The sequence below is a fragment of the Tympanuchus pallidicinctus genome, unplaced genomic scaffold, assembly GCF_026119805.1.
Source record: "Tympanuchus pallidicinctus isolate F22 unplaced genomic scaffold, pur_lepc_1.0 scaffold19, whole genome shotgun sequence".
NCBI classification, from domain to species: Eukaryota; Metazoa; Chordata; class Aves; order Galliformes; family Phasianidae; genus Tympanuchus; species Tympanuchus pallidicinctus.
Window position 1 is genome coordinate 1,267,875 of NW_026294710.1, and position 27,287 is coordinate 1,295,161.

At 60.8% G+C, this 27,287-nt stretch overlaps 2 protein-coding genes across 4 annotated transcripts in view; one reads left to right on the forward strand and one right to left on the reverse strand.

Annotated features, from left to right (window-relative positions):
• Positions 1 to 107: 107 nt before the first annotated feature.
• FUT7 (fucosyltransferase 7) lies at positions 108 to 3,638 on the reverse strand. The gene is made up of 2 exons (XM_052681331.1): positions 3,552 to 3,638; positions 108 to 1,822 (listed from the first exon to the last, which is right to left on the reverse strand). Exon 2 carries the CDS (start codon positions 1,794 to 1,796, stop codon positions 753 to 755), a length of 1,044 nt encoding a protein of 347 aa, XP_052537291.1. The 5' UTR covers positions 1,797 to 1,822; positions 3,552 to 3,638; the 3' UTR covers positions 108 to 752.
• A 2,912-nt stretch (positions 3,639 to 6,550) lies between these two features.
• ABCA2 (ATP binding cassette subfamily A member 2) overlaps positions 6,551 to 27,287 on the forward strand; it is a 33,283-nt gene continuing 12,546 nt past the window's right edge. Inside the window, exons 1-27 of one of the 3 annotated variants that reach the window (XM_052681272.1) lie at positions 6,551 to 6,780; positions 12,119 to 12,212; positions 14,475 to 14,586; positions 15,000 to 15,166; positions 15,324 to 15,451; positions 15,658 to 15,762; positions 16,220 to 16,405; positions 16,491 to 16,709; positions 17,300 to 17,631; positions 17,909 to 18,068; positions 18,299 to 18,427; positions 18,709 to 18,876; positions 19,184 to 19,280; positions 19,665 to 19,838; positions 19,925 to 20,027; positions 20,717 to 20,831; positions 21,477 to 21,667; positions 22,042 to 22,192; positions 22,497 to 22,701; positions 23,297 to 23,461; positions 23,697 to 23,877; positions 24,156 to 24,368; positions 24,665 to 24,861; positions 25,168 to 25,350; positions 25,808 to 25,992; positions 26,296 to 26,416; positions 26,597 to 26,887. In XM_052681272.1, coding sequence (XP_052537232.1) covers positions 6,715 to 6,780; positions 12,119 to 12,212; positions 14,475 to 14,586; positions 15,000 to 15,166; positions 15,324 to 15,451; positions 15,658 to 15,762; positions 16,220 to 16,405; positions 16,491 to 16,709; positions 17,300 to 17,631; positions 17,909 to 18,068; positions 18,299 to 18,427; positions 18,709 to 18,876; positions 19,184 to 19,280; positions 19,665 to 19,838; positions 19,925 to 20,027; positions 20,717 to 20,831; positions 21,477 to 21,667; positions 22,042 to 22,192; positions 22,497 to 22,701; positions 23,297 to 23,461; positions 23,697 to 23,877; positions 24,156 to 24,368; positions 24,665 to 24,861; positions 25,168 to 25,350; positions 25,808 to 25,992; positions 26,296 to 26,416; positions 26,597 to 26,887 — 4,438 coding nt within the window. In that variant the 5' untranslated portion in view covers positions 6,551 to 6,714. Of the gene's footprint in view, positions 6,781 to 12,118; positions 12,213 to 12,286; positions 13,040 to 14,474; positions 14,587 to 14,999; positions 15,167 to 15,323; positions 15,452 to 15,657; positions 15,763 to 16,219; positions 16,406 to 16,490; positions 16,710 to 17,299; positions 17,632 to 17,908; positions 18,069 to 18,298; positions 18,428 to 18,708; positions 18,877 to 19,183; positions 19,281 to 19,664; positions 19,839 to 19,924; positions 20,028 to 20,716; positions 20,832 to 21,476; positions 21,668 to 22,041; positions 22,193 to 22,496; positions 22,702 to 23,296; positions 23,462 to 23,696; positions 23,878 to 24,155; positions 24,369 to 24,664; positions 24,862 to 25,167; positions 25,351 to 25,807; positions 25,993 to 26,295; positions 26,417 to 26,596; positions 26,888 to 27,287 lie in introns of those variants that run through there. The other 2 variants (XM_052681273.1, XM_052681274.1) reach the window with 2 other exon arrangements.

Here is a 27,287-nt window from a genome sequence, read left to right on the forward strand (position 1 = left end):
TTGGTGCCAAGGGTGCCAGCAGGGCAGGGTTTGCTCTCAGCTCGCTGTACAGCTCAGGACAGCCCATCTCAGCAGCTTCCTGTCACAGCATGCTGGCAGGGGAGTGAGAAACCACAGCCATTCTGCCCTGAGTCGCCTTGCACTGAGCAGGCTGTGATTGCTCTCAAGAGCATCCTGCTGGCACTGTGACACCTGTGGTGAGAGCGGGGTGGGAGAAATGGGTGCTGCAAGGCTGTGCTAGTGCAGAATTTGGGGCACAGTAACAAGGTCCCCTCCTTGGCTGCAGGGTGCTGGGCCCCCAGCAGGATGTGGCTTCTCGAGGTACAGGAGGGGTTGGCTCCCCCACCAAGCCAGAAATGCCACTGCAGAGGGAGCTTCTGCCACTGTGGAGTCATTGCTCAGATAGTGGGGGGAGCACAGAGCAATAGTAGGGCATACTGAAAGGGGAGGCTGGGGGCTCCTAGTGCCCCTGGCTGCCCTCAGCCCTGCCCAGGCCTTGAGAGATGAGCAGAGCCTCAGGAAATCTGTGCTGTTTATTTTCAAAGCACCCTGTTGTTGCACGGTGGGGGAGGTCAGCATGGGCTGGTCGTGGTGTGCGAGAAGTTCTGTCACATGGCATTGCACAAGGTCACAGTGTGGCAACAGTGGGGCCAGGATGAGGTCCCACATCCTCCCTGCCTGACATCCTGTTCTCAAGGACCACTCTGCCACCCCAGTGCACCCCTGATGTCTCTGGCAGTGCCAGCCCTGCGCTAGGTGTTGAACCAGCTCTGCAGGTTGGGATAGAGGCGGCCCTGGGACAGGTGGGGGTGCACGGCACAGATGGTGCAGATGCGCTCCCTCCAATCTGCATAGAGCTTCACGCTGTACCTCTTCTGCCACGCAAAGAACTGCTGGTAGCGACTGGAGTTCATGGTCTTCAGGAAGGTGGCCAAATCCTCCAGGGAACCGAAGTCGTCGACGTGGATGAATGAGTCCGCAGGGATGAACTGCTCGTAGTTGGCCCGGGGGGGGCCCAGCACCACCGGCACGGTGCCAGCCAGCAGAGAGTTCCTCCAGAGCTTCTCAGTGATGTAGTCCTGGTGGATGGAGTTCTCAAAGGCCAGGTAGAACTTGGATTTGGATGTCGTGGGCAAAAGGCAGTCCTTGCAAAGCGGCTTCTTGGCTGCTTTCCCATAGAGGTTCACGTGGAGATACCTGGACAGGTTCTTATAGACTTCAGCTCTCTTCTGAGTCCTGTGATAGTTGCTGATAACCCAGGACACCAAGTTGGTCTTTGTGGGGATGCTCACAGTGGCTGACGGGTTGGGCACCAGCTTGCCATAGGGCATGAAGATATCCGAGTCCCGCCTGTAGGTCATCACCCAGTTGAAGGTCTGGTTCCATCCTGCTAACGCTCTCGTGTTGGTGGGGGACTCCAGGGACACCCAGACCCAGCCCTGCCCATGCGGTCTGTCCCGGGGCAGCTTGTCCCGGCCCCGCGGGAGGGTGGTGTGAAGGAACACCACCACGTCAGCCTGGCTCAGGAGCCGCCGCTCCGTGCTGAGCCGGCAGCCTGCGATGCCGTACTGCTCAAGGCAGACATCCCCGCTGAGGTCTGGGAGCTGCCTCGAGGGCCATTCCCACACCAGCACCGTCAGCGCCTTCGTGTGCTTGAGGGCTTCGTCAGAGCTGTTGGGTGAGCGGATGAAGCACTTCAGGTTCCAGAGCACGGTGACCAACAGCCCTGCAGTTACGGCTGCCTTCACACTGGTCCGGCCCCACAACCACCGCAGCAGCAGCAGTGCCCTGGACATGGTGCCTGGGGTCTGCTGGCAGCTCCCTGGACAGAGAAGAGGCCTGTGAGGGCCATCAGCTCAGCCACCCAGCAGGGGGGCACAGGGCAGAGGGTTGGTGGGGTTGGAGGAGGACTTCTCTGTGCTTCCTCCACCCAAACCCTATGGGGTTCAAGCGTAGCAGAGCACATTGGGAACCCGGTGACACTGACCCCTGTGTGCCCACAGCACCTGCACAGGGGAAAAGTCCCACATGCAAAAGATCAAAAGGCTATGCCCAAGTCTACCTGGCAGGGCATGAAGAACAGGAGCCATCCTGTCCCCATCACTGCCCACAGCACCCCAGCACTGTCACATCACCCCCACATGCCCCTCCAGTGCCCCCATCTCTGGAGCGAGCAGTGATCTACCGAAGGGCACACAGAGCAGAATCCACCTGTGCTCTGGTCACAGCTGAGGTGCACCACTCTCAGTGACACACACAAGGCATGGTTGCCTTGCCACTTGCCTCCCACCTCAGTTTCCCCATCTGATGAATGGACAGAGTCCCTCTCCACACTTCTCGTTTTGCCTGGGGGGAGTTGAGATTGGGATGCAGCCAGGTTTGCTGCAGCAGAGCCCAAGAGGAATGTGGTGTTCTTCCTGGGGGCTGCAGGATGGAGATATGCACCAGGGATGAGGGGGTGATCTGGGTCCTGCCCCACTGCTGGGGGCAGGGAGCTGCAGGAAATGCCCATACTCTATGGCAAGGCCCCAGCTGTGAGCACACAGACAGGTTTGCCCCCAAGACGTTCCTGGGAGCAACTGGCAAGTCCCAAACCTCAAGGCCAGAGTGCAGTGTCCTGCTCAAAACTTGTCCTCCTCACCCCGCAGCCTCGTGCAGCAAAGGCAGTGCTCTTGCTGGCCTCAGGGTGTCTCCCCAGACCTCAAGCCATCCAGGCTGAGAGCTTGCCACGGGCACCTCAACGCCCATCCTTTATTTCCAGTGTGTCCCAGGTCCCAGCCAGCAGGGCAGTGGGGGCTGCAGGCAGAGGGCCCTTCAGCTCCGTAGGGCTGCAGCAGAGCTCAGCCCACAGGCGCAGGCCAGGGGTGGCTGTGGGGCTGCGAGGGGATTGCTCAAAACCCCCCCGAGTGTCAGTCCCAGGCGCTGTACAGCAGGACTCCCTGGTTCTGCTGTGTCGGGTTGATGCTGGGTGGCAGGCCATGGGACAAGCTGCAGAGCAGTTCCCAGTTCTGCTCCCCCACCATTCAGCAGCCTGCACTTCTGCTTGTGCTGCAGCCACATTCCTGGCAGGGCTCGGAGCCTGCAGGCTGCCCGCTGCATTCAGCACAAAGACCGTTTCCTTTCTGGGGAACCCCCCCCAAAGCCCACTGGATGCCTCTGACCCGCTGCTAGCCAGGGGTGCTGGCCCCTCTAATTTCAGAGGGCTGAGGAAGAGGTTGCTCCACTTTCTCAGCTGAGCTGCAGCAGCTTTGCTTTTGAAAATCCCTTCCCTGCTTTGGCCTGCTCGGTCTGTCATGCTAAAATACATGAGCTAAGTTTAGGCTTCAGAAGAAAATCATCATCCGCAGAAGGGAGGGCTGGGAAAGCTCTGCATGCTCTGCACACTGCATGCAGGGCACAGCCCCCCACCTGCCTGTCCCCGCAGAGGGGACACTGCCCCACTTCGGAGGGGTGCTCTGGGGGCCTGCTGCCAGGCTGGCAGTGCCACAAGTCGATGCACTGCTCAGCCCCAAGCCCGGTGCATGGCAGTGCTCGCGCGCGGGCTCACTTACCGGGGAAGGGACCGTGGCACAGCGCGGCACGGCGCAGCCAGGGAAGGTGACGGCTGTCTGGGTGCCACGGGCAGCTGCTGGCTCTGGCCTGAAGTACTCGAGGGCTTCCTCTTTTCTGTGGTTTTGCTGATTTTGCTGTGCAACTGCCTCTCACAGGGATCCTTCCTGGTATCAGAACTCTCTGAGCACTTCCCCCCATGCAGAACGGGTGGCAGTGTCAACCTTGGATGGGTGCATGCCCATGGCCAGATGTGTGCCTGTGCCAGATGGGATCCTGCTGCCCCATGCAGTGTGCTGGCAGCCCAGCGGACACCACCCTCCCAGCTCCCTGTGCTGGATGTCCTGCCAACCACCCTCCCGCTTCCTCTCGTCTCCTTGGAATGGCTGTGGCTCTGGAGGATCTTTGCAGAAGAGGCATTTGACCCTTTGTAGGGCTTCATTCTGCAAAGTGGTTTCTGATGAGTCAGCTTCGAAACTAAGAACAAAGAATATCTCCCTTCTGTTGAGCACCTTTCCCATCCCTGCTGCTATCCAGACCCACAATTAGCTGCAGCTTTCCCTTATACTGCCCCTGTTTTGGGGTTTGCACAGTGTCCCCATGTCCTTGCACCAAGGTGCTCTCACAAGCAGACAGGGATGAGGTCCATGCCTACAGTCTGAAGTCTCCAGCTCTCCCACCGTTTGCATGCCTTCTACTCCCACCCCACAGCAGGGGACAGGGAGGGGGCATAGGGTGACACTGGGGAAGTGACAGCAGGGACACACACTCAGCCTGGTCTGAGAAAACAGCAAGATGCTCCTTCAGCTTGGACTGAAACCTGCTGCAGCGTTTGTGTTCGCTTCAGCCCACTGCAGAGCTGAGAGCGGCACAAGCCTCAGCCTGGCACTGCCAGCAGGACCACCTGGCCCTGCTTAGGCTGGGGGCGACGCGTCCTGGCGAGCACTGGAAGGAGCCCTGGTGGGCATCCTGGGTCTGCGCCTGTGTTGAGACGGATGTGGCCCAGCCCTCAGCCACCCTGCGTGCCACCCTGCAGTTGGGTTGAAAACAGGATGCCAGCCTGATTTTGGCTCACACTGACTCATCTTGAAACTGTCAGCTAAAGTGGCACCAGCAGCTCCTCTCTGCTCCCAGGCATGGCAGCTGAGGGCAAAAGGGAAAGCTGGCATGTGTATGCTCCCACAGCACCTGCACAGAGGGCTGCTCCCGTGCCCAGATCCATCCGTGCCACTGTTCTCATGCATCTTCCCACCTGGTTGTATCTTTGCTGGCATCTCAGTCCGGGCATCACCTTCCCACACAGCCCTGGCAGGGTAAAGGGGGGGGGGGGGAAATTGAAGGAGAGGCAGGGAGGAGAGCTCTGGGGCACGCAGTGTTGTCCTGTGTGGGCTGGCACTTTCATTGCACAGTGTGCTCAGAGTAGAGAGTGAAGTTCCGCCACGCTCTGTGCCCCTAAACCACTCCCTGGGCATCCTTGGGATGTTCGAGCAGCTCTGCGGGATGCCTCCATCGTACCCTTGTTCCTTTCCAGCCCTGGGCTGGTGGCACTGCCCTCTGGACCCACAGTGCTGGTGGAGCTCAGAGGGCACCACAGACAACAGCTGGCACCAGGCTGGGCACAGCGCTGTGCCCCCGTGCCGGGGTGTAGCAGGGCTCTGTGGTTTCAGAGACCTATGATGCCAACTGCAGCGCTGCGGTTGGGTGTTTTTCTCCTTTGTGCTCTGTTTCCTGTTACCTTTGTCACCCCTCCTTTCTGTGTCTCTTCTCCTCCCACATTTCCAGCCGATACCAGGCGCTACACACCCGAGGCCGCCCCGACCTGAGCACTGCTGGCAGCACTCCCTGCCCAGTGCTGTCCCTGTCCCCAGTACAGGTGGCCTCGGGGTTCCTATCACAGAGAGCAGTGCTATGGCCCAGCTTTCCCCACTGCTGCTGAGAGCAAATACTGTCGGGGTTTCAGAGCAGGAGGAATGCTGCACGGGCATCCCCTGTCTTCAGCCACTGAACACTGGCCCTGGGAGTTGGCACTTGCCTGGCAGAGATGCTACACAAGGTTTCGCCCAGAAGTTTTTTGAATAATGGCACTTTATGACAGGACAAGGGAAGCTTTTGTGCTGCCCAGGCAGCTGCTCTGGAGCAAAGCCTGCAACGCCGTCACCCTTAGCAACACAACTCGGAGGTGGGCAGGCGAGGCACTCACTGTGCTGCCCTTGGCCCTGGCAGCAGCGTGGGGTCGGGATGGTAGGAGACACGGCAAGAGAGGAAGGGGAGCAGGGGTACAGAAGGGGAGCAGTGCAGCTGAGGGTCACAAGCCTGGCCCCAGAGCTGCCTCTGCACTTCTGCAAACATGAGCAACAGAGGGGGCACCCCCAAAGGCTCGTCCACAGTGTGGTCCCCCAGGCAAGCCTTGCCGCAGGAGATGGACACAGCGGGTCTGTGACACTGCCGGGAGGGAAGAGGATCGAGGGTCGCTGCAGTGTGACAAAAGCAACCACCAGGAGGAGATGAGTCCACGTAAATCTGCCAATAATGGGTCCCCGGGCTACACCAAGGATGAGCACTGTCCTGGGCACTCCATGACTGCCACGGGCTCGGCAGGGTCTGCGGCGCCACGGATCCACCGCCACTGCCGCCCAGAGCTGTGGGCGCCCATCCCTGGAGGTGTCCAAGGCCGTGGATGAGCCCCGGGCAGCCCGAGCTGGGAGGCAGACGGCCCACGGCAGGGGTGGCTCTGGGGGCTTTAAGGTCTCTCCAACCCGACCGCGCTGTAGCTGTGCTCCCTGTCGGAGAGAGCAGCAGAGGCTGCTGGTGCCCCGCACGCCTCCGGGGCAGACGAGGGTACCGTGCTGTGCATCCCGCAGCGCGGCCGCGAGGTGCGTCACGCACAGCTCTGCCTCGCGCCCCGCAGCCGCCGCAGCGGAATCCCGGCGGTGCCTTTAAGGGGCGTCAGCCGCAGGTCGGAGGCGGTGCTGCGCAGGGCCGGGCCGGGGACGGCGGGGACGGCCGCCTGCTGCCAGCCCCGCCGATCCGAGCCGAGCCGATCCGAGCCGAGCCTGCTGCGGACAAAGGCGGCGGCCCGTGCCGGGTATGGCGGTGGGAGGTGGCTGAGCCGCGGCGCTGAGCGGAGCGGAGCGGGGCTCCCCCCGCGGTGGGGCCGGCGCGGCCATGGGGTTCCTGCACCAGCTCCATCTCCTGCTCTGGAAGAACGTGACGCTGAAGCGGCGCAGCCCGGTGAGCGCCGGCGGAACGCCGGGGGCCGTGCGGCGCGGCGGGGCCCGCTGCGGGAGCGGCGCGGGGTAAACCGCGGCCCCCGGCCCGCAGGGTATCTCCGCGGATCGGGGCCGCGGCGCTGTGCGGGCCGAGCTGCGGGGTGAGCGCGGCCCATCGCCGGCGGACGATCTCCTCCCGGTGCCGCGGGGCGCTGCGCATCGCCGTGCGCCGGGCGGGGCCGTCCTGGGTTCGCCGCTCCCTTTGACGCCTCGGGTACCTTCTCCATTTCTTGGCCGGGCTCAGGGGATGAATAATTCATGGTGCGCTGGATGCGGAGATGTGGCGACGTCTGCTCGCCTCGGGGGCCGGACAAAAAGGAGCGCGGATGCCGTCCGCGTACAAACGGTGCGGCCGAGGCTCGCCCCTCGCGCCCCGCAGCGCGGGCACGCGGCTCAGCAGCAACAGTTGGCTCTCGGCCTCCCCCGGGTCCCACCAGCCTCTGCCCCCCTTCGGCCCGCTTGCTGCCCGCGGGCTGTGCCTCCAGGCCGCGTCTCGGGGCTGAGCGCCTTCCCGAGCGCTCGCTATAAATAGGATTCCAAACCATACGTGGGTCGGGGCTGCGGCTTCCCCGCGCGCCGGGCTCCTCGCGCCGCAGGCGGAGGGACGCGGGGCTCTGCGCATCCCCTTGGGCCCACCTCGGCTCCCCGGGAGGTGCCGGTTCCCCGCTATCCGCCCCCGGGGGGCACCGGCACCGCGCTGCCGGACGTCCGTCTGTCCATCCACCCGTTGCGGTGCGCGCAACGCGCCGGGAACCGGTTTAACCCTTCCGTGGCCTCGTCGGCCTCCGGCATGTAGGGGACGGGTGTGATGGGAGGAGGGGGGGGTGTCGGGCTCTGTGTGTGGGAGGCGCGATGCCAGCGGATAGCCAGTCCTCCCCCCCCGCTCCTCCAGCCCTGCTCGGTCCCCACGGCACGGAGGTCCCCGCGGCCCGGCGCGCACGCAGGGCTGGCCGGGGATGGGTGCGGGGAGCCGGTTATTTTTAGAGGCTGGGGGAGGGTGACGAACTGCTGCTCTCGAACTGGTAATGCTCGCTCCTCTTCCCTCCCGAACGCCGTGCAGGCCGATCCTGCAGGCTCTCCTTAACCATCCCGATACCCGCAGGGCTGCGCGGTTGGGCAGGGCTGGGTGAGGCCGTGCTGCAGGCAGGTGTCTGCCTGGGCAGCCCTGCGTATGGCTGAGGGCGATGTCCTTCGGCTGAGTCATCCCTCTCCTGCCCTGCACAGCTGGGGGCTGCCCGGTCCCCGTGTGGTACAGCCCGACCTGCAGGGCTGGTGCTGCACTCTCGACTCTCAGTGGCTGCCCTGGCGTGCTGCCCTGTAGCAGGCAACTGAGCCTGGTGCTTTTACGATCTGAGGATTGGGCACCCTTTGGGCATCCCTGTGCCCGTGCAGCCCTCCAACTCAGCTGGCAGTGCAAGAGTGCAGTGCTGAACGGAGCTGCCCGATGCTGGCTGGCCGGGGCAGTGTTAGGCCCTGCGCCAAAACCCAGCCCCGACAGCCCTGCGGCTGCCTGCAGCCTGCACCCAGCTGAGATGCCCTGCCTGGATCCGGGCCCTGTCTGGAGGTGAACATCTCACAGAGTGCTGGCAGCCCTCAGTGCCCTGCACTGACCCTGTGGAGGTGAGCAGCCCCAGCAGGGTGTTGGAGCAGGATGGGGCTGAGAATGGGACTCCTCTCTGGCTGCAAAGCGGGGAGCGGCCGGGCTCCCACCCCTCTCACGGAGCCACGCGGTGCCAGTGGCTTTGCCCTGCCGGCAGCTGGAATGTGGCACTGCCCTGCTGTGTGCCTCCAAGCACAGCACCTGCTCCTCCCTGCTAACATCTGGGCCACAGGCTCGGGGGGAGCAGGGCAGGGGGTGGGAGAGGGTTTCTCTCAAGCAGGTGCCTCATGTTTGGCAGAGCTCAGGAGGGCTGCGGCCAGTCCCTTGTTCTGCCACTGAGCTGCTGGTGGCTGTGGGGAAGTCGCCATTATCCATGGCACATCACTTCATGGCCGGCTGTGCCCAGGATAGTGCTTTCAGGGCAGACTTTTCCTCATCCTCTGCCCTTGCCAAAGGCTTGGTTTGTTGACCTGTGGTGCAGTAGTGGCAGGTGCCAGCCTTGAGCAGGGTGGCTCGGAGAGGCACCTGACCTTCTGTGCCATGTCACCTTCTGTGATCCTCTGTTTCCCAGGTCTCCCCAGGAGATGGTTTGCTTTGTGCTTGAAGCCCAGTCTGTGGTGATCGTGGTTTTATTCTTCCTAGGGCAGAATTCGGGGCAGGAGAGGTACTGTGGAGGTTGCACCTTTGCAGCCAGAACTGCATGGCCATGGGGCAGAATGGAGTGAGGGCATCATTCTACAGTGCAGGGGGTGGTTCAGCAGCCCAGGGCGGTGAGGGCTGGAGAGGCGCCTCGACTGCTGGGATGGGGAGCAGAGTTGTGTGCATCTTGTTGAGGGATGGGCTCTCAGATAACTCTCAATAGTTAATTAAACCTACGTGGGGTGTAAAATGAACAGGTGAACTCAAGTTACCCTGGACACAGGGTAAAGCTGAGGGTGTTTGGCAGCCTTTCCTGGCCGCTTTCTGTGCAACTGTGGTTGGAACAGGAAGGCGGCTGCCACAAGACTTACTGGCTTTGAAGTGCCAGCGATGGAAGGGCACTGTTGGGTTTTATTGACATCTTTTTTGAAAGTGCAGGTTGCATAGGAGTCCTGGAGGAGTGGTGAACAGAAGGTGAGGCTCTGGGCGTTGCAGCTTGTCTCCAGTGTCAGCAGGGCCCCTGGGTGCAGGGCAGAGTTGACCCGGGCAGCAGCATGGCTGCTTCGTGCTGCGAAAGGCTTGTGTGCTTCCTAGTTCATTGCTGAAAGGCTGGGGAGCATCCCACTGCACAGGGAAATTGTCCTGAAGTCATTCTGACTGAGTAGGATGACCCCGATGCCCCTAGAATCAATGCTCAGGCATCATGCTATGGCATCCTGCTCCTGCCACAAGCTCCCAGAAGCTGTCCCAGACTGGGTGGGAGCTGACATCAGCCCTGGCCAGGGATCACAGGGCTGGGCCCTGCACTGACGCAGGGTGCTCTTTGCCCCCTCTTTGTTTGCAGCCGGTGCCGGAGAGGTGCGGCAGTGCCAGGCAGCATCCCTGTGGGTCACCACCCTCTCCCAGGGGCTGTGGGTTTTGCGCAGCTCTGAATGCTGCCTTGGGGCGCAGAGCTCTGTGATACCTTCTGGCAAGGGCTGCATCTTGACGTCAGCTGTAATACCATGTTGGCAATAAGCAGGCGTTTGGCAATGCTGTGATTAAAGTTTGGTGCCATCAAAACGTTCTCTTCAGCTTTAAAAGTTGGGCAGCAGGGCATTTCTGACTCCCTCCTCCCACAGGCAGAAGTCATGCAAACCCTTGCCCCGGTGCCCTGTCCTGGGCAGTCCCAGTCCCATACGCTCGCCCTCTGCCCCCATTGTTCCGTGCCCATAGGCGGTGACCACCATGGCAGGTGGCCCTGCTGGCTGCCTCCCCTTAGCACTGACTGAGGCTGTGCTGGGGCAATGCCCTTCTTATCAGCAGGCCCCCACCTGCCTGCCCCCCGAGTGAGCGCCTGGTGCTGGGACAGGGACGAGGGGGGGTTTTGCAGCCCAGCCCTGTTTCTGGTTTGATCCCGGGAAGGAGCTGAGCAGGAGGTCAATGACCCGCTTTAAAACACACAACAACAAACAGGCCCCTCCTTTTGCCAACAAGGACCAAACAGTCTCCAAGGGAGCCCTGCCTGGTACGATCCCAGTGCAGAGGGCTGGGGGGGCAGCGCAGGGACGGACCCGCACCCATCTGCACACAGAGATGCCATTGTGTGCCTGGTAAACAGGCAATAGGCAGGGAGGGGTGCAGGCAGCCCATGGCAGCTGGACCAGAGGCAGGGCAGGTCGGGATGCCTCCTGCCAGCCTCCAGCACAGGGACGGTGACAGCAGGAATGGTACATAGGACCAGGGGTGCTGCACAAACAGGGATCCCCCATCCCTGGCGCTGCTCCCAGGCGGCCTGGCCTCCTTCCTGGGGCATCTTCCATTCCCATCCGCTCCGGACCTTGTTTTTCCATCATCTTCTTTCTCCCAGATCTGGTTCCCAACATGGAGTGGGAGGTGGAGAGGCTTCACAGGATGGGCTGGGAATGTGGTGGGCAGCACCCACGGAAGTAGCCGTGGCCACACAATGGGAAAAGGCCAAGAGAGCAGGGGGACAGCCCAGCCAGGTGCCCTGTGACCCAGCCAGCGTGGCCAGGCAGCACCAGGATTGAGCGTGGCAGGGCTTTGCTGCTCTCCAGCATATCTGACCCCAGCCCTAAGTCATGATGTGAGATTGCCCTGTCTGCTTAGATTACCTGGGGTCTGGTCTGGCCCTGGAGTGGGTGGAGGTTGGCTCACCTCGCACTGTGCCTCAGTTTCCCCAGATGTGTTTCCCATTGTCCTTGCTGTGCAGGGCACCAGTGGGGCTGTGGTGTGTTCTCGGCACTCCTGGTGCAAACCAGCAGTAGCTGTGCCTGCATCTGCAGACGGCTGAAGGTGTTGGTGCCCTTCCCAGGGCCTCTGGGCACAGAGCCCAGCCTGGGCTGCTCGTGCTATTGGGGTCAGGGATTCCTGGGGATTTGCTGTGATTCACCATATGCTGCTGGTGGAAATCCTGTCCAGCTGTTGCCTTCTGGAAGGGCCCAGAGGGGAGCCCCTGCACTGCCCCAGTCACACCTGGAGACGGTTGCAGCTCCTGACTGGGTGCCTCCTCACCCCAACAGCATCGAGGCCTGCTGCCTGCCTTGGCCCTGCCGCTGGGATGGGGCTGGGGGCTCTCTGGGATCCAGCTGGCCGTGGGTAGAGCTGTCACGTGGGGTAGGGGCACTTTGGACACACCAGGTCATCCATGGGGACCCAGCAGGAAAATGAGGATGCCGTGTCATGCCAGCTGCTGGCCAGGAGGGTCCTGCCAGGAAGGTGTTTGTGGCTCTTCACAGGCGCTGAGCTGTCTTCCCAGTTGTGATGGCCCATCAGTGCTGGTGTCCTGGCACCCATCTACCAGGGACCCACCAGCCTGATGTGCTCCTACCCCGCTGTGCCCCTGGCAGGATGGGGTGGGCAGTTGGAGAAGTGTAGGTGTGTGTGGCACTGTTTGTCTGTGGCAGAGCTGTGGTGCAGAATGTGGGCATAGTGCTGTGCTGCACTGGGATGCAAGCAGGGGGTACCGCAGGACCTCCATCCTGGTGATGCCCACGCTCCTCCCTGGCGATGGGGTCCTGGCCGTGAGCATCATGGTCCATTTGCCTTGTGTCATCTGCAGTGGGTGCTGGCCTTCGAGATCTTCATCCCGCTGGTGCTATTCTTCATCCTCCTGGGGCTGAGGCAGAAGAAGCCGACCATCCCTGTGAAGGAAGGTGCGTGTGAGTGGGTGGTGCCCAGGGCATCCACACCTGGGGGAAGGATGGGGACACTGGGGAGCTGTTCCAACCCCCTGGGACAGCCTGGGGCTGAGGAGGATGCTGACAGCTGGCAAGGATCCCTTGGTGTCTTTGGAGGGGGCAGTGTAAAGGAGGGCCTGCGTACCAGAATGATGGGGTTAGAGAGCCAGAGGCATTCCCAACCAGGGGAGCTCCCCTGGGACCAGCCAAGCTTCCAGATGCCATGAGCAGGGCATTTTTGTCTCTGCCTGGAGGCACTTCTGCAGGCAGAGGGGTGGTGGAGCTTGGTGGTGCCAGGACAGCTGCGGTACCCTGAGCTCTGAGGGGAGACTCTGGGGAGGGACACGGGCTTTGCTCTGCATGTAGCCCAGCACACGGCTGTGGAAGCTCAGAGGCTTGCAGGGCTGGGGCAAAGCCAGCGATGGATGGGGCAGGAACTCGAGGTGCCCTGAGGTGTGCTGGAAGTCATGGGGCCATGCCACCAGGAGGAGAACTGTGTGGCAGCAAGATGCCTGGAGCTGGCCGCCCGGGGAGCACAGCGGGGCCAGGCAGAGGTGCTGGGAGCCGGCAGCTGTGTTCCTGCATGATGAAGCCTGAGCCTTTGTTTCAGCACATGCCGGCGAGGGAAAGCCCAGTGGAGGGCATTGATGGGCGATGCCTTGGTTCCTGCCCTGGTGCTGATGTGCACTCTGTGTTGTGTTTTTTGGTTGTTTTTTTCTTTCTTTTCTCTCATGTTTTCTTTTTCTTTCCCACCATTATCCCTGCCTGCCTGCCCTCCATGCCTCTACTGCATGCTCCAGTCTGTAAGTTGGTTGGACGGGTGGGTGCCTCTCCCCCTCCCCTGCCTTTGTCAGCCAGGAGTTTTGGGGAGACAGAGCCTGATTGGGATCAGCTCACTGTGGTCTAATCAGCACCTCTGTGACCTGTCGCCTTCCTCCCTGGCTGGTGAAGATGAACTTGAGCTGTTGTGCTCAGGGCCCCTCTGCTGCTGCCTGCAGTAGGTTTTTGTTACTAGCCCAGACTGAGGCTGGGTTCAGAGGGCGCTTGGGGCCACTGGCAGCTGTGACCCTGGCAGTTTGGGCTGTGTGGGGCTTCCCAGGCCAGGCAGATCCCTCCGTCATCTCTCCTGTGGCAAACCCTTCTGCCTGCAAAGTCCAGTGCAGCTTGTGGTTGCCCAGGTGTGCCTGTGTTCACCCCTGAATCAGTCAGGCTGCAGGCAGCTCTGGTCCCCTGCCACCAGGTCCCTGTCCCAGCCTCTGAGCTCTGGGATGGAGCCGGGACATGGCGCTGTTGGAAGGAGCCAGAAGGACAGTGAGATGCCTCTCAGTGATGTCACCTCTCTGTGGCATGGCTGCCAGCATGGGGCCCATCCAGCCTGTGGCTTCATGCTCTGCCTGGCCCTGTCTGCCCTAAACTGGCCCTGTCTGTGCACACAAGCCCATCTTCACCAGCCCTCCTGTCATGGCTGAGCTAACTGCACTGACCTGCCTCTAACTGGGGCACTGGGGGTGGGGCTCGTCCCTCTTGCAGGACCCCCGTCCCTGCCAGGTGCTGCCCAGTGACAGCCTTGGGTCCCCCTCAGGAGGGGTTGCTGGGCTTCCCCTGCCCAGAAAGAACTGGGGAAGGCTATGGCTGGTGAGGGCTCAGCCCTGGACAGGGTGGGTGTTTGCTGTCTCCTTACTGCTCCTTGTTTTCTCCATCTCCCCCTTTCCCGTGTCTCCATTTCTCACCTCCAGCAGCCGCACATCGAGGCAGCCGGGTGGGGAGGAGGATGGGTCTCAAGAGGGCCTAGGGGTCCTGGGAAGATCTGGGGGCCAATTCTTTCCTGCTGTATTCCTCCTCTTTCTCTTCCTCTGGAAATCCAGCGGTGCCTCTGAGGTTACTAACAAGAGCAGCTGAGAGGCCGGGGGAGGTTGGCAGCACCCTGGTGGGCAAGCATCAGAAGTCAGCATTGTCCTGGGGCCAGGTGGCCGCTGCCACCCAGAGGGGAGCAGGCACGGGCTGTCTGGTGGGAGCTGAGTGGCCCTGGTGGCGGGCAGGAGCTGCTGGTGGGACAGCCTCGGTGGGCTGCAGACTTCTGAGCTTGGCTGCCCAACCTTCCCCTGGGCCTCACTAGACGCGGTGTGTGCTTCTTTCTAAACTGAGTGTCTGTCTCCCTGGTGGCCCCTGCCTGCCCTTGCCTCTCCTCCTTCCTGCCCCTGCCTTCCCTTGCCTCTTCTGCACTCTTACTGGCTCCAGCTTTCTACACGGCGGCCCCGCTCACCTCGGCCGGGATCCTGCCTGTCATGCAGTCCCTGTGTCCTGACGGCCAGCGCGATGAGTTTGGCTTCCTGCAGTACTCCAACTCCACGTGAGTCGTGCCCTTCCCAATGCTCTTCTTGGTCCCATATGTGCTCATGCACACACGTGCACATGCATGCTTGAATGCACACCTGTGCACGGCTCACCCGTTCTCACACTGGTGACATCCGACTGCATTCTGCACCAGAAGTTGCAGCAGTGCACATCCTCAGAAGCATTTGGGTGCAGAGTCCCTTGTCCCCAGGGGGCGGGGGGCACCTTAGCCCATTTGTTCCAAGTGACAGCATTTAGGGAGGAAGAAGGGGGTGGCCCTGGCGACACCTAGGATTACTGGCTCTATCCCCTGTATCCCAGGCACATGCATGGGTTTGATGTGCAGCTGCACGGTGCACCTGAGGGATTCATCCCCGCAGGCTGCGTGTGCCCCACACCTGGTGCTGCATAGTACTCTGCTCCCTGCAGGGTGACACAGCTCCTGGAGCACCTCAGTGAGGTGGTGGAGCAGAGCAACTTGTTTGACCCGGAGCACCCAGGCCTGGAGGAGGAGCTGGAGTCCCTGCGTCGGCGCCTGGAGGCCCTCAGCAGCAGCGAGCCCAGCTCCATGGAGACCCACTTCAGCAGCCAGGCAGGTCAGTAGGGGTCCCTGCAGTGGGCACCCAGCGACATGGCAGTGCCCAGCCACAGGTCTTTGTGGCAGGGCTAGCTCTGAGATGTCCCTTTGTGGGGCTGGGCCACGTCCTGGCCGCTCACAGGCTGCTCTCACCCCCCTGCTTTGCTTCTTGACAGGATCTACTTTCACACTGGGGTGGGCGGCTAAGGACCGGGGGGAACTGCACCGCTTCCTCACGCAGAACTTGTCCCTCCCCAATGGCACAGCCGAGCTCCTCCTGGGCTCCAGCGTTGACCTGCGGGAGGTGGGTGACAGTGTGGGGTTTGCTGAGCTCAGTGCTGCAGCAGCTGCTGGGCACCTCCTGGCCCAGACTGAGCCCTGGCTGCCTGACCTGTGGGACTCCTGCTGTCCTGCCCTGTGGTCCCATTCACCCGATGCTGGGGCACTGCTGGCAGTGGGGTCCCTCTGCTGTCAGCATGCTCAGCAGCCCTGTTCCTGTCCTTGGTACAGGTGTACCGCCTGCTGTTTGGGGCCTCTCCTTTGGCACCTGATGACACCCACGAGCGAGACACGTGGGATCGGTTTGGACACGGTGAGAAGATGGCACAGCTGGAGGTGAGAAGCATGCAGGGATGTGGCAGAGCCAAGCTCATCCTCTACATCCCCTCTGCTATGCAGGGTTGTCTGAAGTTATTTGTCTTAGTAGGGACTCCGTCAGGTGGCCAGAGTGGCAGTAGGGCCCCCAAGGTTTCATCCTGGAACTGCCATTGATCCCTCAAGGCAGGCTGATGCCAGTGCCTCGATTTCCTGTGGCAAAGGGTGATGGCACTGCCAGGAGAGGAGGAGAAAATCATTACCCCTGTGGCCCCAGGTGCCCTTGGCTGTGGGTACAGAGCCCTGTGGCATGCCAAGGATGGTGCTCCCCCAGGTCTGCGTGTTCCTGTTGTCCCCACTGTGGACATGGGTGTCGCAGGGGCATTCGTGTGTGTTTGGGATGGAAGGGGCACTGGGGAACTCCCATGCACCCGGGGAGCCCGCACACCCCTATCAACCCCCATTGGTCCTCTTGCAGAAGAGCCTTCCCAGTGGCTGGAAGAGCCTGCGGGAGGGACTGGTCCACAGGGCCCTGCGCGATCCCTCTGCAGCCCTGCAGCGGCCAGCACTGCTCCGCCTGCTGTCCCAGGCCCTGGGCCTCGCCAGTGCCGCCGCAGCTCCCGCTGGTTCCTACAGTCCCCAGACCTTTGTTGCCGAGATGGAGGTGAGCAGCCAACCGTGGCGAGCCACGCTCTGTGGGGTGGGCATCCACCCCCACGGACAGCTCAGCCACGCTCCCCTCTGTACAGCGCATCCTCTTCACGGCACCGGTGCTGGAGCAGCTGACGTGTGAGCAGAGCTCGGGGACGCTGCGCCGCCTCCTGCGTGTGGCTCCCAGCCAGCAGCCGCTGCTGCAGGCGTACCGCGTGCTGGCGTGCAATGGCAGCCGGGCAGCCCGCGAGGAACGCTTTGCTCAGCTGGCTGCCGAGCTGCGGGACCAGATGGACACCCCCAAGATTGTCAGCAGGGTGAGCGTGGGGCCGGGCCTGGGGGCATGGGGGGGTGGTGGGGCAGGGCTGTCCCAGACTACTTTTCTCCAGCCACCAGGGGCTGTGCAGGGACCCTCGGCCGGCTCAGGTTTCTGAGATGTACTTCAGTACGTGTCTTGGCCTGTCCTCAGCCTGCAGGGACCGTCCCCCTGCCCAGTCCCAAGGCCTGCTGGCTCCAGGGGCGGCTGGCGTCCCCCTCCGGGCACTTAATTCGGCACTGTCTATTGGATGTGGTGTCCCCAGCGTCCTCCACGCTTGTCCCTCCTGCAGGGCCTACCCAGGGTTCCCTGGGTGCCATCAGTGAGCTGTGCACTCCTTAAGGCAGTCTCTGAGGTCCCTCTCCTCATCCATCCTTGTCTGATGGACGTCTCGTATGTCCCCGGCAAGATCCTGCCAGCATTTGGCCATGTTCCTGCTGCCTTGATTGCTGCAGATGTGCTGTGATGAGTCCTGGTCACAGCTCCAGCCTTCTAACCAAGAAAGGGGACATGGCATCACTTGGCAGCAGGCGAGCAGGGCCACTTTAGTGCCCCGGCCGCATGTAATCCCTTGTCTGCTTGTCCTCGCAGCTGCAGCTGGATGAGGTGAACAGCACAGCAGCCCAGCACCGGCTCCGCGCCCTCCTGGAGGACCTTGTGGAGATGGAGAAGGTTCTCCGTGACATGGACATCCTCTCAGCGCTGGCCAGGCTCCTGCCCAGGGGGGCCTGTGCTGCCAAGGCTCCGCTGCCCACAGCCAACAGCACTGGCTGGGCCGGCACCAATGCCACTGCCAGCAACACCACGATGGAGGAGGAGGGTGCCGGGGGGGACCCGGCGGGCAGCGACAACCCCCAGGGGCAGTTCTCAGCCTTTGTGCAGCTCTGGGCTGGGCTACAGCCCATCCTCTGCGGCAACAACCGGTAGGAGGCCTGGGAGGAGAATGGGACCAGGGGGCAGCCTAGGCCAGGTGCTCCTGCCATGGGGCTGAGTGGGGGAAGCCCCTTCTGCCCCTGCCGAGAGTGAAAGGACAGCGAGAGTGAAGCGTGCAGGAGCTGGTGCTGCACCGTGTCCTTGTGCCATGGCTGGGGGAAGTTCTGGGGGAGCCCTGGGCAGGGACTGCGCTCAGCAAGGTTGTGGAGCTGGTGTGGGGCTGGTGTGGGGTCGGTATGGGGTTTGCAGTCTGGGCTGTGTTTGCAGGACCATTGAACCCGAGGCGCTGAAGCAGGGCAACATGAGCTCTCTGGGCTTCACCAGCAAGGAGCAGCGAAACCTGGGCCTTCTTGTGCATCTTATGACCAGCAACCCCAAAATCCTGTATGCACCCGTGGGTACTGAAGTGGACAAGGTCATCCTGAAGGTGAGGGTGGCAGAGGCCGGGTGCCTGTCCATCCCCATGCGCCAGCCCTGCTGGATGGGCTTTGTGAGACGGGCACTGTGTGATGGTAGGGCTGAGCAGGAGGAGGCTGGCAGCTGCCAGCCAGTGCCTGCAGGGTGGGCAGGGACCTCATGGCTGCTGGGTGTGCTGCAGCAGCGGCCTGGGCAGAGGGCTGCCCTGCCTCCTCCTGCTGCATCACTTCCCTCCCACAGGCCAATGAGACCTTTGCCTTCGTGGGCAACGTCACCCACTATGCCAAGGTGTGGCTGAACATCTCCCCCGAGATCCGAGCCTACCTGGAGGAGGGCAGACTGCAGAGACGCATCCGCTGGCTGCAGCAGGTAGGGTGGTGGTGGGACTGAGCCTGCCTTGTTTTGCCCCAGGGACAGAAAGGGGATGTCGTGCCCTCAGGCACCCTCTGCTTCTATATGTGAGGTGCTCCTGGGTGCCCAGCCTGCCTTGGCGAGGACCAGGCTGTCTCCCTGCTCGGTTTGGGTGCTGTCCTGCCATCCCCAGAAGGAGCACTGAGAAGTGTTGGTCCCATCTGTGTTCACAACGGGGGCAGTGCTGAATGGCAGGGGTACTCCAACCTCCCTCTCCCATCTCTTCCACACTGTTGCAGTTCACTGCTGACCTCCACAAGCACCCAGAGATCCTGAACGTCTCCGACAGTGACCTTCTGCACAGCTTTCTCAATGGCAACTTCTCCCTGCCCAACGCCAGCGTCCTGCTCCAGCAGCTGGACACCATTGATAATGCTGCCTGCGGCTGGGTCCACTTCATGGCCAAGGTGAGGCTGCACCCATCTGTGGGCACACAGGTGCTGGGAGCAGCTCCTGTCACCCCTGGCTGTACTCTGCAGAGCCCGAGAGGGCTCAAGTCTGTTCAGGCATCCCTCAGGCTACAGGGTGGGAGAACTGGAGGAGGGGATGGTGGCCAGGAGCTTGAGGTGGAGATTTCAATGGCAGGTGCCCATCCTTTTGGGTTGAGGAGCTTGTGCCGCCACTGATGATGGCACATGCTGTGGCTTATATATGGGGTTGATGACCAGACCTGCGAGGGGCAGCGGGATCTTACTGGCCTTCCCATCCCTCCAGGTCAGCGTGGACATCTTCAAGGGCTTCCCAGATGAGGAGAGTATCGTCAACTACACGCTGAACCAGGCCTACCAGGACAATGTCACAGTCTTTGCCAGTATGTCCCTGAGAACAGCTCCTATAGAGGGGTCCCCAAAACCATGTCCAAAGCTGTGCCCCAGGCCTGGGGCCACTGGCTCTGGGATGTTGGCTGCCTCAGTCTGTGTGTCGGGTGAATGAATGACTCAAACATGCCAGCTCTCTTCACTTACCTCTCCCTCTGTGCTGTGCCTTGATCCTGGCCACCGTCCTGGCTCACCACGGGTGCCTGCAGTCAGAGTGGCTCCGCATCCCATGCCAGGGCCACCCTCAGCCATCATAGCCCTTGTCTTGCTCTGGGCAGAGATATGCTGAGCCCTGGATCTTGGTCCCCACTGTGTCCCTGCCCATCAGTACAGGCTGGCTGGTGCCATCAGGCTCTCTGCCTTTCTGCTGCCCACAGGTGTGATCTTCCAGACCAACAAGGACGGCTCACTGCCCCCACATGTCATGTATAAGATCCGGCAGAATTCCAGCTTCACGGAGAAGACCAACGAGATCCGGCGGGCGTACTGGCGGCCCGGTCCCAACACTGGTGGCCGTTTCTATTTCCTCTATGGCTTTGTCTGGATTCAGGGTGAGTGTCAGCTGCCTGACCAGCTGCCCGTGCCCCTCAGCCCCTGCCTGTGCCGTCCCCTCAGCCTGGCCTTCCCTCCTCCCCAGACATGATGGAGCGTGCCCTCATCAACACCTTTGTTGGCCATGATGTGGTGGAACCTGGAAACTATGTGCAGATGTTCCCATATCCATGTTACACCCGGGATGAGTGAGTAACAGTTATCTGGGTGAGGAAGGGCAGGGGCATGACCTTCCCTCCTCTGATCAAGCAGTCCAAATTGGTCGGGACACTTCAGCTGGGAAACAGAGTCAAGCCTGGGGGCCTGAGAGAGACTGCTGACATTGGGAATGATGGGCAGCCAGTTACGCTGTGTCTTGAACTCCCTTGCCAAGCAAATGGGGAAAGATTTTTTTCCCCAGTTCATAGCTCAGATGATTTCGTAGTTCAGTAGTTCATGGCTGCAGGGCATCTCAGAGGTTGCAGTACTCAGGAAGAACAAAGAGAAGTGTAGTAAATGGGTGACACATGGATCTGTCAGCAGTTACTGAACACAGTGATCTAAATGAAGCACTGAGACGTCCCAAACCAGTACCCACACCAGGGTAAGGAGGGCACTGGGATAGTCTGCACAGTGCTGCAGGCCTGGCTGCTGGAACCTGAAGGCCTGCACAGAAGGTGTTCCACATTAGAGGAGCTCTGAGAAATGCTTTCTCCTCCTGTGTCTCAGTTTCCTCAATTATCAAATGGAGATGGGAGCAGTAGCTAGCAGGTCACTGAGCAGCTGCTGAGGGCTGTAGTATTTCCTGGGTGGTAGCAGAGCCCCTCCACTGCCTGGTGGCCTGTTCTCAGGGTCTTCCCAGGCTCCAGTTCTCTCTTCTCTTCTTATACTCCATCAGCTTTCTCTTCGTCATTGAGCATATGATGCCCCTGTGCATGGTGATCTCCTGGGTCTACTCAGTGGCCATGATGATCCAGCATATTGTGACAGAGAAGGAACATCGCCTGAAAGAGGTGGGGATGGTGGGGAAATCCCTGGGGATGAGCTGGTATCTTCCATGCCTGCCTGCCCAGGGCAGCCCAGGCACAGAAACTTGTGCCAAGTTGTGCCCTGTTACCAACTTGCCCCACGTCATCCCATAATAGTTCCTAGACAGCAGCAGCCTAGAGTCCTGCCTGATAAGGGGAGAGCTCTACAGCCATCAAGAATGTGTTCCAGCTGCTAGGCACAGTGCCAGGCTGAGCTGGCCTGTATCTCAGGGAACCACCCTCAGCAGCCAGGGCAGCCTGCAGGAGAGCACTGACCCCAGCTCAGCGCAGAGCCCCAGTGCGGCACATCCTGCCATGTGCTGAGGCACTCAGCCTGGTGCTGCTGGGATAGGGACACCCACTGCAGGACCCTCGGCTCCCTCTGCACCCCTGGTGCCCCAGGCACAGATCTTACCTCCCAGGGCTCTGCTGCAGCTCATCTCTTTGCAGAGCTGGCTCTCCTGAGCATCCCTGGTGCAAGCCCTGGGCAGCACTGCAGGGAATGGAGCCTGTAAACAGCCAGACCCTGGCTCTTCAGTGCTGCCCCTAGCTCTTCTAGCCCCAGAGGGTGAAGGGCTGGGGAATGTGTGGGACAGGGGACAGCCTCACTAAGCAGTGTTGGCCTTGCAGGTGATGAAGATGATGGGCTTGAACAATGCAGTGCATTGGGTGGCTTGGTTCATCACCGGCTTTGTCCAGCTCTCCATCTCAGTCACGGCACTCACCGCCATCCTGAAGTATGGCAAGGTCCTGATGCACAGCGACGTCCTCATCATCTGGCTCTTTCTTGCCATCTACGCTGTGGCAACCATCATGTTCTGGTGAGCTGCCAGGCTCCCTCAGTAGGCTCAGTAGGGGCCACCAGCAGTGCCAGGTCCCTGACGGAATGTCCTTGTGCCATGGGGTGAGGGTGCTGGCAGCCCTGTGGTAAGGACTGGTGGAGGGACGCCCCAACCAGGCGATTTGAGGGGTGCCTTTATCAGCTCAACACCAAAAGAATCAGTGTGGGCAATACCCTGGTGGGGCAGGATCCTGGGATGGGTGCTGGAGGGTTGGGTGCATCCTTGGCAGGGGCAGCTCAGCCCTCTCATCCCCAGTCAGAGGGTGGTGCTGGGTCCTATCAGCTCCTCGGGGTTGCAGGGTCACCTCTGCCTCGCAGTGGGGCTGGCGAGGTGACACACTCTTATCTCTGCAGTTTCCTGGTATCGGTGCTCTACTCCAAAGCCAAGCTGGCTTCTGCCTGCGGTGGCATCATCTATTTCCTCAGCTACGTGCCCTACATGTATGTGGCCATCCGGGAGGAGGTGGCTCATGACAAGATTACTGCATTTGAGAAGTGCATCGCGGTGAGTTGGGTGCAGCTGTCAGGAGGTACCTGCCCCAGAATTTGCCTCAGGTACCCTATGTTCCCTGCATAGCTACCACCAAATCTTGGGCACCCCACATCTCACAGACGGGCCACAAACTGTAGGCAAATCTGTGCCCATGTGAACTGGCTCTCCATGGGACATTGGAGGCATCTCCAGAAGGTCTGGATCCTCCCAGGGTGGGAAGCATCTCCATGGGTTTGGGTGGGGCAGAGCTAGATGGGAATTTACCCCAGAGTTGGCATGTGGCTCCTGCTGATGTGCCCCATCCTCCTCCCTGCAGTCTCTCATGTCTACCACGGCATTTGGGCTGGGCTCCAAGTACTTTGCACTGTACGAAGTGGCTGGTGTGGGCATCCAGTGGCACACCTTCAGCCAGTCGCCTGTGGAAGGAGATGACTTCAACCTCCTACTGTCCATGATGATGCTGATCATCGATGCTGTGGTGTACGGGGTGCTCACGTGGTACATTGAGGCTGTGCACCCAGGTACGTGCAGTCAGAGGCAGTATTGGAGCACCTCCTCATTGGAGATGCTGTCATTTCCTGCCTGTGCTCAGCCCTGATACAACCAGATTCAGCCCAGTGTGCCTCTGTGTCCTCTTGGGGGCACCTGCACACATGCCCTCACCCACAGGAATAGGGAACTCCCCTGTTCCTGAGTTTGCTAGGAGATCTTCAGTCATGTTTTGGGTGGTTCTGGGTGCAACCAGGAGTTGGACTCGAGGGTCCTTGTGGTCTCTTCAAATTCAGAATAGTTTGTGGTTCTATGTGTCTGTTTACTGTCCAACTGGAGCAAAATATGGCATACACAGTTGGAGCATTACTCCCTCTCATTGCTTGTTTGAGAAGGAGTCCTGGCTGCGCCGGTTTTCTAGCATTGAAGCATTAGGCAGGCCCAGTTTTACTTTGTTTCACTGCACAGCCCAGCAGCATTTCCATGAGCGCTGGCAGACTGTCCTGGCTGCTGTTCCTGAGCAGGGAGATGGCCCTGCTCGTCCCTGTGACTCTGCTCCATCCCTCGGCCAGCTTCTGCTTGGGCACGCTGCAGGGTGGCGCTGACTGCACAGGGTTGTGCTTGCAGGCATGTTCGGCCTCCCGCGGCCCTGGTACTTCCCCTTCCAGAAGTCCTACTGGCTGGGCAACGGGCGAGTGGAGACCTGGGAGTGGACGTGGCCGTGGTCCCGCACCACACGCCTCAGCATCATGGAGGAGGATCAGGCCTGCGCCATGGAGAGCAGGAGGCTGGGTGAGCCGGCAGCTGGGGGTGGCGGCCGGGCTCCGGGGCTTGGCCCCTGCTGTGGGCACACAGCCTGTGCGACCCACGTGCTGCATAGCGGGGGGCTGCTGCCCACAGCTCAGAGCAGGAAGGGCCAGGAGCTGGCACAGCCACTCCAGGGTGGAGCTGGGGAGCCTGGGAGCTGCCCCCAGGAACCCTGCGCACTGTGCAGCTCCAACTCCTCACCGCCCTGCTTTCACGACAGAGGAGACACGGGGCATCGAGGAGGAGCCGACCCACCTCCCCTTGGTTGTCTGCATTGACAAGCTCACCAAGGTCTACAAAACTGACAAGAAGCTGGCACTGAACAAGCTGAGCCTCAACCTCTATGAGAACCAGGTGGTGTCCTTCCTGGGGCACAATGGTGCAGGCAAAACCACCACCATGTGAGTTCCAACCGTGGGCTGTGTCCTTCTGGTCAGTGATGAGTTGGGAAGGTGCCACAATAGCCATCCTCATTGGGCTCTATGGCTGATGTTGTGCCTAGGAGGAGGTGGTGTGGGTGTGAGAGGGATGCAGAAGGGGAACAGCTGGCCAACGCAAAGCCCTGCACTGATACTGCTCTGCCAGGGCCCAGCAGATACTCTGGGAAGTGGTGATTGGGATTAAAGACAGAGGAAGGCAGGCAAGGTTCCTCACTGCGTTCCTTTCTCCATCCATCCAGGTCCATCCTGACTGGCTTATTCCCACCGACCTCAGGCTCAGCTACCATCTATGGCCATGATATCCGGACAGAGATGGATGAGATCCGGAAAAACCTGGGCATGTGTCCCCAGCACAACGTGCTCTTTGACAGACTGACGGTGGAAGAACACCTCTGGTTCTACTCACAGCTCAAGAGCATGGCAGAGGAGGAGATCCGCAAGGAGATGGACAAGTAGGCACCCTCAGTTCCTTTTGCCCACATCTGCACCTTTTGCAGAAGCAGGTCCTGCTCTTCTGGCTGTGCCTGCGGGGAGTTGTCTGGGAGCAGGGATCACCCCTGCTGCAGCTCCAACAAGTGTTTTTGGAAACTTGGGGTATTGGGCTGGCTTAAGTTCCTTTCATAGCCTGGCTGTAGCAGGGCTGCCTGACTGCCAAGAGCCATAGATGCTGGGTGGGAAAGAGAGGTGACACGCTCCCCGCAGGCACAGGCCAGCCCCAGCAGCCTGCTGCTTCTATCCCTGTCCCCAGGATGATTGAGGACCTGGAGCTCTCCAACAAACGCCATTCCTTAGTGCAGACCCTCTCAGGGGGCATGAAGAGAAAACTGTCAGTGGCCATTGCCTTTGTGGGTGGGTCGCGGGCTGTGATCTTGGATGAGCCCACGGCTGGAGTTGACCCGTACGCACGCAGAGCCATCTGGGACCTCATCCTCAAGTACAAGCCAGGTGAGCAGGGAAGGGCAGAGCCACGCATGGGGCAGAGAACTGAGCCTAGGCTTAAGAGTGGTGGGAAGACCCCTCGCTGTACTCCTAAGAGGGACCAGATGTGCCTCTCCTGGCTCCCAGCCCAAGCTGTGGCATGGCTTCTCTTTGTATCTGTCTCTATGTGGTGACTGAGCCAGGAGTCCCTATGAGACCCTTGGGGAATCAGCCAGCTCCATTGCCATGCCAAAGCAGTGCCTGGTAGGGCAGGCGGAGGCTGCGGCAGCCCTGGCACAACCCCACACCCTCTTCTCACACTCTGTGCCACAGGGAGGACCATCCTGCTGTCCACCCATCACATGGATGAGGCTGATTTGCTGGGCGACCGCATCGCTATCATCTCCCATGGCAAGCTCAAGTGCTGCGGCTCCCCACTCTTCCTCAAGAGCACCTATGGCGATGGCTACAAGCTGACAGTGGTAAAGAGGCAGTCGGACACCAGGAACAGTACAGGTCTGTGGGCCCAGCAGGACCTATGGTTTGGAGCATCAGTAGATGGGATCAGCCCTTTTTGTGTCCAGGAAAGGAGCAAGAGGTCAAAACCCAAATGCTCCCACCCCAAGTCTCCATAGGCCACATGGGGGGGCACAGTGGGACAGGACAGTGATGCAGGAAGTGGCACTGCCCAGCCCTGGTTTATCCCTCTGGGTCCCCGGTTTAAACCCTGGATGGAGGTGTTGCCCCCAGGTTCTGGTCATTGTTCAGACTAGGGGCTGCCTGCTGATGCCCAGTATGGGTAGTGGTGTCCCGTGAGGCTCAGGAACAGATGGCACAGCCAGAGCAGCTGGAAAGCCACCAGCGCCCTGTGATCAGTGCAGAAGGATCCCTCACTGGGGATAGCATGGGCAGGGAGTGGTGGTCCTGGTACAAGGCCGGATGAGGAGTGACCAGTGCTACCCATCTGCCACAGAATCTGGCCAGCCCCACAGTCCTCCAGGCCACTCCTCTGTCAGCCCCTGCTCTGAGCCCCGCGTCTCTCAGTTCATCAAGAAGTACGTGGCCTCCTGCCTCCTCATCTCAGATACCAACACCGAGCTCTCCTACATCCTGCCCAGTGAGGCCGTCAAGAAGGGCTGCTTCGAGAGGCTCTTCCAGGTACCCGAGCCACACACAGCTTCATCACCCACCTTGCTGGCAGCACAAGGATGCGGTCAGTGTTAGGGGTGGGATGAGCCCAGTGGGCACAGCACCCCGTGAGACACGGGGAAAACGTGCACGTGAGCACGTGTGTGAGGGGCAGGACACGGCACTGGGTTTGTTCCTGCTCTTTCAAAGGGCATCTTCTGTACGTGCCAACAGCAGCTGGTGTGGGGCAGGGATCCCACCTGGCACTTGCAATCGTGAGAGTTGTGGTGGCGGTGCTGGAGCCTCCTGCCTTCCTCATTTTCCCTTCCACAGCACTTGGAGCAGAGCCTGGAGGAGCTGGACCTCACCAGTTTTGGGCTGATGGATACCACACTCGAGGAGGTCTTTCTGAAAGTATCTGAGGAAGACCAATCCCTGGAGAATAGTGACGTGGGTACGGCCTGCGGGGAGCTTGTGGTGGTGCTTCTGGCAGGGGGATGTGGGGTGAGGTGAAGGCATCCTGTGCCTTCACATGGGCCGTCCAGCCAAGGGCAGCCTTCCATTTGTGAAGCAGATCTGCTGGGTGGGGCATAGCAAAGGCTGCCACAGCCAGCAGCGGCTCCCCTTCTTCCAGACATGAAGGAGTCCAAGAAGGATGTCCTGCAGCCGCCCGTCCCTGAGCTGGACCTGAAGCCGGAGGCCAACAGGGAGCCTCTGGAGGAGGTGGATGTGCCTGAGAAGCCTGAGGTGGAGCTCAGCAACCTGGTGACCTGCTCCAAGCTAGCGCAGTCACAGGCATCCCTGCGCTCGGCCTCCTCAGTGGGCTCCGTACGGGGTGACGAAGGTGGGGCTTATTCCGAATTCTTTGGGGATTACTCTCCGTTGTTTGACAATCGTCAGGACCCTGATAACATCAGTCTGCAAGGTTTGTAGTACTGTGCAGCAGTGTGCTGCTTGTGCACCGTGGTGGAGGTGCTCTGGGATGGGGAGGATGGCTGCTCCGAGGCAAGAGCGGAGCTGGCTCTCCGAGGGACGTGGTGCCTGGTGCTCTGGAGATTGAGACCGTGCTGGCTCAGCTCAGCCCCATGGTGCTGAGCCTGTGTTCCAACAGATGATGTATCCAGGGAGCCTGAGCAGAGAAAGAGAAGGGGAGGTGCAGAGCCTGCAGCCCTGGGGGGAGGGATGGGGGGATGGCTGGCGACTGATGCTTCTAGCCAGTTTGTGGCCCTGAGCTGATGGGCCCCGTGCTGAGGCATGGAGCTGGCAGGCTCGCAGGCAGGTGGAGGCGTACTGGCCTTAGCCCTTCCCTTTGTCTCTCTCCAATC